Below are 12,475 nucleotides of genomic sequence, written 5' to 3' on the forward strand. Positions count from 1 at the left end.
TTCTAAAAATCCTTTTCTCTCAAATCTTTGCATCGTTATAAAAGATAAAGATAGTCTTCATGCAAATAAAAGATTCTCAGCATGTTGCTGAGAGCATGTTGCACTTACTGTACATTATTACTGTTCTCTTTGTACACTCAGCACCATCTCCTGTCAAAAAAAAAAAAAAAAAAAAAAGCCTCCGTAGAAAACAAGACACATAGTTGCACACAATATACTGTTTTTTCCTTTATCCCAAACTGAAGCTCATGGTCTTTTTAAAAATGGTTTATCCATTATTGAAAGAGAGAAGGAAAGCTGTCTGCTAACACCAAAAAGTCATTTTCTTGTGTATCTTGCTGCTTTTACTAGTCCATATATTTTAAAGTCAAAAAAGAAAAACAAAAACAAACAAAAAAAATCTCGGAATAGTGCAAACCTCTATACTGATACCAAGACAACTGTAAAAGCAAAACTATTGTTTTCCTGGGGAAAAGCTTTAACTAAAATAAATACCTATCAAAAAACATTGCCCTCCATGTACCAGCCACTATTAAAGGACAAAAAAAGACCTGCACAGGCATAAGTTACATGAATAGTTTCAGAGGAATATAGTCTTATTTATAAGCTTTATGCAGCATATCAGCAACTTAGAAAATTATGTGGATGCAGCTAAGTGTATAAGACTGTTCTTCTATGGTATATATGTTACCAGTACACATAATCTTTAACTTGCTAAGCAGGCCTGTTAATAAAAAGAACATTAAAGCAGGAGGAATTACTAACCCCAATCAATAGAAACAGAATCTGAAGTCCACAGTACCTGAAGCCCACAGTATCTTCTTCCATGGTAACTTATCTTCTTGCATTTTGTAGAGTTCCTACTATTCTATAAATTCTCAAGAATCAAACCACAACATATTCTCAAATGGGATAAACTGATTTTACCAGTTAAATACTTTAAAATCTTCTTGATGAAGGAAAAGGCACTGAAAAGAAAGAAGGTAGACAAGAGGGTACAGTAAAGTGCTCTGCAGCCATTTACTAGCCATCCTATATTGCCTGATTACAGAATAAATATCCAAAGCATGCTTTTGGAAAGACAAGCATGTGTGTATGTTAGTGTCGCCCATGTTCTTTATCACTTAGTTCTTCATTTATTTTGCAATTGTCACTGTCTTTTGCCTTTCCAGTTACTTGGTTCCAAAATCTCTAACCAGCAATGTTTATACATAAGCTTCCCTAATGCCAGCCCTTCCACCAGAATCACTGCTTGCTGTGAGTCAAAATTGCAGACTGCTTTGCATACACAGTAGGTGAGTGGGCCAAGGCACAAAGATGGAAATGACAGACAGGAACGCCGTGGTCAGGCAGAGCAGACCCAAATCCCCAAATACAATAAACTAGGTGACAATCTCTTCACCATGTGATTCTCTGCAAGACATAGAGCTGGTGGAGCAGCTGCTACATCCGTTATTTTAGAAATCCCTGAATGGATCTATTATATTTAAGTAAATAATTTCAAACAGATCAGGAACCAAGCTCTACCTCTAGTGACAGAGAAAAACTTTCCTCCAGAGCTCTTCATATGAGAAGCCCACCTCTCCTTGCTGCCAATAGCAGAAGCTTGAAGCTAGATGGTGTAAATAACACCCACCACCACCAACAAAGCAAGCACCAGACAAGCAATCTCAGAGGTCACCCAATGAATATGTATATGCATTACTACAGGCCTGACTCAGCAGAGCACTCGAGCATGCAGTTAACTTTCAACTTGTTCTGAAATACTGGTGGTTTCAAGCCTGCATGCCTTGCTGAAGAGGGTTGGACTTACTAGATTTTCTAAGCAGAGTAATGAAGAAAAAATGAAAACTGAGAGAAGCAACAGGCTTGGAATAAAACAAGAAATCTGTCTCCTTTTCTGCACTTGCACTTAGATATAAATCCAAGCTTTTCCTGGTATTTTAAATCAATTCCTTTCTATCCATTAAATCCTCAGATCTACGTACCAAAAATCCTCAAAAATAGTGTCCTGATTTTAGCTTGGCCAGAATCAATAACTACTGAAACCTTAAAGTTCTCTTCTAACTTCACAGACCGAAGAGCAGACAATCAAGTAATTTCTGATAGACATGTAAACCTCTGATGTACAAACACTTACCCAAAGAGGATCTGCCTCCAATCTTGTAAGAACTATGCATCATTATTTTCCACAGCACATACAGTGGTTCCAGAAATTGGATTGAAAATCTAAGGTTGAGACATGCTCCAAGGTGCAATACAGCTTGCCCTGCCTAAGCACTCTAAAAACTATGACTACATTGCTGTTTTCATCAGTAAGCAGCTGTTAGTCACCAACGGAAAGCTGTGCTCATACATCCAAGATGGAATATTTCTGATAGCACTCACAAAATTCTGGCTCTACAGGGCACTAAACAACCATTTGGATTTGTTGAATTAGGTTAGGAAAGCAAAGTCAGACCACACTGTTTATAAGGAATCTTAGGACATCTCCGGGAGTATGAGCAACTGCTGTAAATTACAAAGCTCTTGGAAAAAATCAAGTGATTAATTACTTTATTTGAAAATAGCAAAACATTCTGTTTCAGTATCTCCTCTGTTGTGGTAAAAGAGTGGTAAAGAAGAGACTGGATTTACTGCAACCAATAGCTATGTGATGCTGGAGAACACATGCCATTACTAAAAGAAATATAAAAAAGAGTTTTACCTTTACTTGTGCATGGGGAGAACATGTTTCCAAATTCTTGCTGTTTTGGCTTTAAGGATTGTGGGGCTGGCAGTCCTGGGGGCTGCAGGACTTCAGATAAAGGCTTCCCATTTGTAACCACTTGTCTTCTGGGACTTAGAGCGGGAAAGTGAATGGTACTGTCAATGATGTTGCTCTGAGGAGCTACCCCTCCTCCTAGGGGCATCTTTAAGTGTAGGCTGGCAGAAAAGTTTCCGATAGCTGGGCTTTGGCTGCTGCTATCTGAAGATACGCAGGGAATTCCTGCATGAACTCTGATAGGTAGGATTTGCTGTCCAGTGATCATCCCAGGTCCATGAGAAATATCTGTTGTCCGATGGCTCATACTGCATGACCTCCCATTCATTTTTAAGCAGTTAAAGAAATCAAAGTGTGTTTTTACAGACACACGGCTATAACTGGTATCAATCCAAGGACAGTAAGTAATCCATTGTGTATTACACCTGTTAAAAAAATAAATAAATACATAAATAAAAATAACTAATGTTTTAGTAAATAATGCATAAAAGACAGGTCTGCCTATGTCTGTTAACTCGGTGACATCACTGGTTACAAGCAACCAAGTACAAGTGCTACATGGCCTGTCAGGGAGAAAGAACAATGCCAAGCAATGACTCACAGCTCCAACGTGGAGAGAACCTGCACCTTCAAAAGCTGAAATTTGCAATAAGGTCAGCTGTCTTCGCATTAGCTAAACCAGCCATGAAATGAAGTGAATACTGAGCAACTGAAAGAATGCAGCCAGGATTGAAAAGACTCTCTGATAGGGCGTCGTTTTTAGGATGAACAGGGATATCTCACCTTTTCCTGCCACCTCCTCAATCTATTAATTAAAATGGTGCTGAAAAGCAAACACAGCAGGGCAGCACTATGCCAATGTAGACAAAACAGTAAAGAGATGCCAGTTCACATCCTAAAGGATGTACACACAACAAAAAAGAGAGGAAAAAGCTAAACCACTGAAATGCCTCTTTGGTCCTTCCAACACTGGTGGGGCTTCACTGTAGAAAACTATCACAATAAAGCATAGTGCAGCAGTATTTGTGAATGTAACTACAAAAGTGGATGCCCACTGTAAACCTACAGATTTGCCGTAACTTAGATATCATCATAAAGTGGCAAATTTTCATGGTCGTCGTTTGATTATGACAGTAATTTTGGAACTCTGACTTTCCACAAAGAAACACTTCTCATTTAAGTTTTCCTGTTACTTCAGTCTTAGAAAAAAAGACCGGCAAAGGTTTTGAGTGATCATCTCAGACATGACCTATGCCACAGCAGAATCAACTAGATCTAAACATTTCCTGATATAAAAAAGATTTTGTAGACAAAAGCTGCACTTGTCAGTGTAAATCACCAGGCTAAGGTATCACACAGATGGGGAAATTTCAGCCATAGCTCAGCTGAATAGCATATGCCCAACTTTCATCACTAGGTTTGTATGTTTACCATTAAGCACATGTTTAAGTAGTTTTTTCAGTCATGGACTCTGTGCCTAATTGACTTGTTCAGACATCCAAATTGACAGAAATAAAACTGAAATTCAGTTCCATTTATGGTCTTCATTCATGTGTACAGTAAGGTTTTTATTAAGTATTATGACCTTCCTGCAACAAAACATTGAACTGTAACTTTTATCATCAGCACATGAGGTTTTCAGCATTGAAGCTAGTAAAGTTACGATCAGTATATTCATGATCGAAGTTTGTGTAGAATCTTCAGGCCAGTCTTAACTCTTGGATTACTATGTCCCAATTTTCTCCCTCTGAGAAATGAAAAAAAAAAAAAAAAAAAAAAAAAAGAACATCAAACATGCTTACTTTGCAAAACTGCATTCATATCACACCTCCAGACTAGAGTAAAAGCCATCTAAGTGACTGTATAGATACACATGCATAGATATTCACATACGCACGCTATATGCTATAGTTTAAACTCACTAACAATGAAAGGTCTAAACATGTTACCTTCAAAGACAAGAACAATATTATGACTGATGTTAGTAAGAGAGAGATGCCCTAACCACAGTGGTTTGGACACAAAAGATATGTTTAAAATACTATTTTTATTGTTATATTTTTATATTATGGGAAAAAAAATTGTAAAGAACACCAATTAAAAGCAATATTATTTATTGTCATGCCTCAATGAAGCACAAATCATTCTTTGCAATTCAACCAAGGACAGGCAGAATGTTCTTAAATCCTCAGTTTGTTTTAAAAGCAGAATGTACCTTGTCCTAACACAGGTGACTAGTTCCTTAGAAAAGGAAACACAAACAAAGGCAGTTGTTTTGCTGGTAAGGCTATATACCATGGCACTATAAATTGGCTACAGATAACAATCATTCTTGTCTGTAATCCCTGTCTGTGAAAAGTACTACTATAATCAAGAAAAGATTGCACATGACAAATGCATTAGTTTTACTCAGTAAAAGCGTCTTTAGTTTAATCAACAGAAGTACACACAGTTTACACAGACCTACCAGCTCAGGCAAAATCCAGGTCAAAGCTGGTAGGTCTCCTTACTTTTCTTCTCCTACAGTAACTGTATTTTACGATGAGTAACACTGTTCCATACTGTCTTTGCCTCACTTTTATCACTGGATACTGATGTTTTTTTCACACTTGAAGAAAAGGTCTCTGGGCCTGTAATTTCTTTCTTAAAGCCAGTAAAGGTATATTTTGAACCAAATGACCTGAAAGTACACACAAAACAACCTTTATTCTTTTTATGGATGAAAAAAGAAACAAGTAATTTTTCCACAATTTCTTTGCCAATTTATCTTTCTGATTCCATCATAAAGATGTGTAACATTACATTAACATGAAAATTGGTGTTTTCTTTCTTTAAAGCATTAAAGCACCTTGGAGAGCGTTACTTTTCTCATCTTTTTTGAATTATTATTTTGTTGTTCTTCTAGTATCATTTACTTGTTCACAAGTGCCCTTTCATTAATTTGATTTGTTTAGTATCAGCTTCCATCAAAATGACATTCTTATGTCAGAGTCAGAGTGGCTAAACTGCACTGAAGCATATGTAACTAACTAAAAGCCAATCGGATGCTAATTAAATTCTAAAAGTCTAGATGACTGTTACATCATAAATAGCTCCCAGTTAATATACATTTATAAAAGTAAAAGGACATGACAAACTTCTAACCATAGTGATCTTAGAAGTTGTAGGAATATTGCATCAGATATTGTTGCTTATTTACATTACCCTTAGAAATTCTGAATAGGGTTGAAACTTACGTATAATAAATTAAGAACACAAAAATACAAAAGAAAAGAATACTATCCTGAGACTGAACAGTTGTGCCGGACAAATTCTTTTGCTGTACCAAAGCACTGTGCAAGCACTTGCCACCTTTCAATTAAATATTTATCTCCAATGAGACATCACAGTGCCCTTTCCTACTCAATCTGATGTCAAAAGAAATACATTTAGGTCCACTGCTTCTGAAGTCTCTTTTTGTGAGCTGACATTACTCAAAGCTCTATGACTCTGCATCTATCAATAACAGCATGACAACACAGTTACTCAAAATCCATAACAATGATTCATAAATTCACTTTCAGAAAACCATGTAGTAAAATTTAAATTCAAGATGAGTCTCTGGAAAATGTGAGTACTAATCCTTCCAAAAGCACAACAAAAGATGAATTCACAAGCCTTTGCCTGCAGCACAGTATGCCATATAGTTTGCTCTTACAGTGCAGTTTTGAAAAGTACTGGTTTATCACTCCACCCACTGAAGTAAGAGAAGTAAGTCTCAGTAAGTGCTGAATTAGCCCACTGCAGACATCAGTTTAAGAAGCTGTAATTAATCTAGCACAGGAGACACTTTCACAGTTTGATTAGGTGGTGTTTATCAGACACGGGCACTTTGCACATCAGGTATCAAGCACTATAAAAGTATCAAGCGCTAACAAAGAAGGCTGAAGGACAACGCAGTCCCTCCTTCATACTCTTTCACTGGAGACCCTTACCTCACCTCCACAGCAGCTACCTTGAGAGCAGACACATGGCATCAGCCCTTCGTGCTCCTGGACCATGAGCTGCAGGACTGCGAGCGCCATCCTCACCTCACCAAGACCAGGGACGGCCTCTCTCCAGCATCCCCCCGCCCCATCTCGGCATTGGTCCAGAGGAGGGCTCCAGAAAGGGGGTGTCCCACCTCAGCCTTGCTGACCGCCCCTTGGCTACAGAAACTGGGCCCTGGAAGCTGCTGTGTATCACAGATGCTTGTGAAAAGCATGCACCCTGACAGAAGCTCCACAGCCACCGACTTAACACCTTGTCTTCTAAAAACCACAGACTCACCAGATGAAGTGCTGGTTTGACACCTTCTGCACAGGTATCTGGCTACAGTTCAGAAACCAAAAAAAAAAAAGGTAACAATGGGTTTCCCTTTTCCTTTTCCTTTCCAAGGGAAGGAGATTTAACTAGGAAAAAAAGAAGTGAACTTAGAGCTTGGAACTCAGCTTGGAACAATCAGCAGATCAGGAACCACAGCTGCAATAAAGGAAGATGATGTGTCTTCAAAACTGAAGCTACGAAATACACTTTCCACACAATTTATAGAATTTTTTCCCTTCTCTCCATGCAAGCCTGCATCTCAGAAGCCATGCACTACTGAGAACAGTAAGTACCTTACATTAGCATCCACTGTTTTGGTCATTTGTGTCCTTTTCATGACACCTGCACTTTCGGACTACCACAGGGGCCTGTATTCCAAACTGCAGTACCCTGATTATACCACATTTTTGTTAAGCCTAGGTGGTCATCCAAGAAAAATGATGGAAGGGTCATATAGTCTCCAGGTTTCTGGTTCTCATGAAAGTAAGGTTCGCACATCTGGTTCGCACATGAAAGTAAGAAGAGGTCCTCTACAGCACTGTAAGACAACCAGTCTCCAAACACAACCAAATTTCTCAGAGCTCATGTAATAAATACACTAATTACTTATTACTTGCATCACTATAATTCCTGGGAAGATTAGTCACAGAAAGGAATGCCTTTGTGCAAGGGACTGTACAAACATAGCACAGAATGCAGCCACCAATACTACTGCGACTGCCATCAGAATGGCAGCTGTTATCAGTAGGCAGGATGATGTATATCCTTGCGTAGTCGGGACCCAGAATTTTTACCACTCCGCCAGAAAAATCTCCTCAGGTTTTTATGGTGGTAATTAGGATCTCCTCCGACTTTTCTCCGTTAGGACTGAGAGCAGTAGGGCTGTGCCACTGCAAGTGGTTGCTACAGCAGAACAGTGGGAGCTTTCCAGGAGCAGCATTATTCTCACTAGGGTGAACTACAAACTTCAGGCGAGCTGACAGAGAAACCCAGCACAATCTGGAAGCAGCGAGCATTGTCTGAGGCGTGCTTTCAGAACTGCTGTTAATAGCTGCAGCAGGTGTGAGCGTGAGCAGGAGACGGGGAGCCACCGACGGTGTCCCTGTGGGAGGCAGGGACAGCAGCCACCTGCCATCAGGCACCTGCCCTGATGCCCCGCTGCCGCCACCCCGCGCTGCCGCGGGCAGATGTCCAGTCAGGTGCCCACCACCACCCGTATCTCACCCACACGCCTCACCGCTGAAACTGGAGCAGCCTCAGCCCGGGCCAAAACCCCACTGGGGGTCTGAGGAGATTAGGGCACGGCGAAGCCCAAGGAGCCGCGAAGCCCAAGGAGCCGCTGTGACCGGCTGCACGCAGGCCCTCAGACGAGGCAGAGCTGTCACCTCGCCGGGCACTGCCCGCGGGACGCCCGGCGCCGAACCAGCCCCTGCCGCGGGGGTCTCGGCATCGGGTCCTCGCCTCGCCCCCCGCGGGGAGCCCCCCGCGCTCTGCCGTCCCCGCTCCGCACCGCTCCCGCTGCGCCCGCGCTGCTCCGCTCTGCCGGCGGGTCAGGCTCGCCCGCCGCCCGCCGCCGCCTCCCCCGGCCGGTACCTATCTCCGCTTATTCACCCGCGGGATGAGCCGTCTCTCCCGGGAGGCTGTCTGTCTGTCTGTGCCGTCCTGCCAGACGGCGCTGCGCCCTCATCTCCGCGGCAGGCGGGCTGGTCAGCGCGGTGAGTAACGGCCAAGTAACTTCACCGCCGCCGCGTCTGTTTTGCTTTTTCTCCCCCAACAACTCCCCCCCCCCTCCCCCCTCCGCCCGGCTCTGACGCGGGGGCCGGGAGCTGCCGACTCAACCTCTCCCGGCGGCGGCGGCGGAGGGGCCGAGCCCCCTCCGGGGGGCCGGGGGCAGGCGGGACGGGGCCCGGCCGGGCCGCGCACGCCCCGCCGCGCTCACCTCCCGCCTCCCACGCCGGCAGCGAGCAGCTCCCCGCGGAGCCCGGCCAGGCCGTTCCGGCGCTGTCATGTGCCCGCCGGCCCCGCCGTTAACCCTTGCCGACGCCACTTAGGGTGGCATGGGGGCTCTGCGGGGTATGGAGGGGATGGGAGGCTGTGGGGTGGAAGTGGCCGCACGCGGGGGAAGGTGTGAGGCCGAAGGGCTGCTGCCCATGGGGTGGATGGGGGCTGCAGGGCGGCTGGAGGAGGTCTGGGGGCTGCATGGGGCTGTGTGGTGCTGTACGGAGGGGCTGCGTGGGGACGTGCTGTGCGGTCCGGAGGGTCTGGGGAAGAGGGAAGGGGACAGCACCATTGGGGTGGGAAGGAGAATCAAGGGGCTGGACACTCTCCTGGGTACTGTTTAGAAATGTGGTGTGAAAGTAGCTCTTCTGTCTTACAAGATGGGAACCCTGCTTGCGAACGCTAGAGACTGGACTAGCAATGGGATAAAGAAAAGCTGAAAGGAAAGTATTCAGGCAAGTCTGCTGTGTTTATCCCCTCTCCCAGAAAAGCTCCCAGGGTGATTCAGACTTGAGGTGCTTTCCCCAGGACGCCTGTCTCCCACAGATGGAGGGCATGGCCCAGGAACTGAAACTTCTGCCCTCACTATGGGTCAGTGTTTCTTTTTTTTTTTTTTTTTTTTTTTTTTAATTATTATTATTATTATTTTTATTGCTGTTACTGGGGAATTGGTAGCATAACTGAGGTGCAGATGAGTCGCTGGAAAGCCAGGCTCAGAGAGCAGCAAATCGTCTCATGACTTCCTCATCCAGACCTAGCGATGGGATGCCCTGCCAGCAGTGGAGTCCTGGAGGAAGGACACCCACCTGCATGTGTGGCACCAGGAGAGTGCAGCAGGCTCAGGCCCTGCGTGCAAAGCAGGATCAGCCCAGCACATAGGTAAGGTGTTCGTCAAAGTTCTTCAAGTCCCAAAAAGTGTCATTGTGGCTGTCCTGATCTTTTCTTTCAGGGAGAATGGGAGCCTGCAGCTCTGCTTGGCTTGTTTGCAAGGTATGGTGAGGGTTTGTGTCAGGATGCATGCAGATCACTGGGCTGCTCAAGGCCAGCCTTGAGTTCCTTGGCTGAATAATCTCTTCTGAACTAAAGCTTTTTTTGCTGTTCACTCACATTGCACCAAATCAATGCAAATATGAACTTGATAAGAAGACAACAGCATATGTTCTTTACACAGCCTGGGTACATAGAGGCAATGTCGAGGCTTCAGGCTTTCTCATTGGGTGACAATGTTTTGTGATCTCTTTGTTTCTAAGTGTTTGGCTGCTTAGGCAGTGATTGAGTAAGTTCTAAATAAAATAACTATATACAGTATATACAGGTTACAAAAAAAAAAAAAAGAAATTAAAAAAAAATTAAAAGCATATTATAAACACTGACAAATGAAGAAGGGGTCTTTACCACATTAAAGAAGAGAATGTATATGTGAGCCAAGTAATTTAAAATATCTCATGTTGTTTACTGTCTCTTGGTACCACAGGACAATATTTTCCATGCAACTACATTGTAGTTAGAACTCATCTTTAAAAATTTCAGGGGTTATCCCTGGACTGATGTGGGAGCCATTGTAATGGTAATGGTAGACTCACATTACAGATGACTGATATAGGTTTATTCAACAGCAACAACAAAACCATTAAAAAATAAAGTCTGCAAAATGTGTATTTAGTTAAAGGTTACCAAAACAACTAACTAAATAAATTACTTTAAATAAATTTCTTTAAGTAAACACTGAGGATGTTGTCAAAAACAAAATCTGACATCCATAAAAAATCAATTCATGAGTCATTCCTGTTTGTGGGAGGTAAATTGTCAGTTCTTCAATGAAAAAAAATAAAAATAAAAAAAAAAATTGATGGACCCTAGCCATGTAACACCTTGTGAAACACATCATGAAAAACAGAAGGAACATGCAGCCTTCACATGTGGGAAGAGATAGTTTTATCTGTTATCATTGTAGCCTGCTGAGAAGTGTGTTGAGCAGGGAACAAAGATGACAGTGAAGATCTCACATCACCAAAATTAATAGTAGGTAATTCAAATTTAAAGATCTTCTTTAGTTTTGGAGGTATTGGAGAATCTAGTGAACTTTATGCAGTATAAATCAGATAAGGCTACTAAGTATAGTAAAGAAGTACATCCAATCTCAGTGGGCAGCAACACTGCATATTTTCATAAAGACCTGTCAGTATATGCCCATACTCATTTCATATAGGAAACATCCTTATTTAAGATGATAAGTCTATGCATTAGTCCTTCAGAAAACTTTTTTATTATTATTTTTATTTTTATTTTTTATTACATGAAACTAATCTTTCTCCATTGCAAGTTTTTTCCCCCTCTAGCTCAATCCGTGTATCCATTAGAGTTGGTGTATTCAGAAAAGGATACATTATAGCTTACATCTGAATCCCCTGTGAACTCAGGCCCTCACCCAGCCAAGACCAAACTGTGGTTTCCTGAGTTACAACAGTTTTTTGTCACTTTATTCCCAAGTGAAATTTTATTAGTTCAGTAAAATCATTTTGTTATCTCTTGAGGAAATGTGCAGTTACATGCTATATGAGGGTATACCAAGCCTTTAAATTAAGCTTTCAGTTTAGAAACTGTCAAACACAGAAGTATTTTTACAAACATTTTTCTAGGAAAAAAAAAAAAAAAAAAAAAAAAAGTGTTCTTCTTTTTGCCTGCCTCCTGCTTCCCAACACTGCCCCCAGCCTCCCACTCCTCCCCCTTCCCCCCCTTTCCAGCTGTTGGGATAACACAGTTGCCCATAGCTCCACTCTCCAGTCAGTTTCTAATCTGATTCTGGATGCATAATACCATTGGGTGTGTTGACCAAAAGTTCATTAGTACCAGTGCTGGAAAAGAAAGACAACTGCTCATATAAATCCTTCTCTTCTTTGTTCTAGGGAAAAACTGTCTCACTGGGTGAGCCTTGAAAGAAGATGGTGAGTGGTTAAAGACATTTGAAAAGAGCTCACTCAACACAAGAGAGAAATTGCATGAAGAAAAGTTCATTTGTTTTGTTTACTGGCATTCTGGAGGGATTTTTTAATACAGGAATGACTATCTGGGCAGTGAAGACTCTCTGGGCACTTCTTTATGGGAAGTCCAATTATTTCCCTTGGGGCTGAGGGAAAGCCATTCTTTCAGAGGGAATGGAAAGAAGGGAATGTGACAACCTGGGGATACAGCTGGTTTTAATTTTACTCATCTCACTCTTCTGTATACCAGCACCAGAACTGAGTCCTTAGAAGAGAAAACTAGGTAAAAAGATTACAAAACACATTAATCTTTTTTCATTTCTGTAGCAAGACTGAAAACCTGTTTTGGACACCAATACCTTGGACAGAGGTGTAGTCAGTTTAACTG

The 12,475-nt window shown here is 42.3% G+C and overlaps 1 protein-coding gene and 1 long non-coding RNA gene across 5 annotated transcripts in view; one reads left to right on the forward strand and one right to left on the reverse strand.

Annotated features, from left to right (window-relative positions):
• GLIS3 (GLIS family zinc finger 3) overlaps window positions 1-8,909 on the reverse strand; it is a 184,729-nt gene extending 175,820 nt beyond the window's left edge. Inside the window, exons 1-2 of one of the 4 annotated variants that reach the window (XM_035310559.1) lie at window positions 8,702-8,909; window positions 2,714-3,189 (exon numbers count right to left, since the gene is read on the reverse strand). In XM_035310559.1, the coding sequence (XP_035166450.1) occupies window positions 2,714-3,092 (379 nt within the window). In that variant the 5' untranslated portion in view covers window positions 3,093-3,189; window positions 8,702-8,909. Of the gene's footprint in view, window positions 1-2,707; window positions 3,190-5,231; window positions 5,418-8,701 lie in introns of those variants that run through there. The other 3 variants (XM_035310557.1, XM_035310558.1, XM_035310560.1) reach the window with 3 other exon arrangements.
• Window positions 8,910-9,603: 694 nt separating this feature from the next.
• LOC118156446 lies at window positions 9,604-12,186 on the forward strand. The gene is made up of 2 exons (XR_004746270.1): window positions 9,604-9,697; window positions 12,013-12,186. It is a non-coding gene; the product is annotated as an uncharacterized LOC118156446 (long non-coding RNA).
• The last annotated feature ends 289 nt before the right edge of the window (window positions 12,187-12,475 follow it).

This window comes from Oxyura jamaicensis, chromosome Z, assembly GCF_011077185.1.
Source record: "Oxyura jamaicensis isolate SHBP4307 breed ruddy duck chromosome Z, BPBGC_Ojam_1.0, whole genome shotgun sequence".
NCBI lineage: Eukaryota > Metazoa > Chordata > Aves > Anseriformes > Anatidae > Oxyura > Oxyura jamaicensis.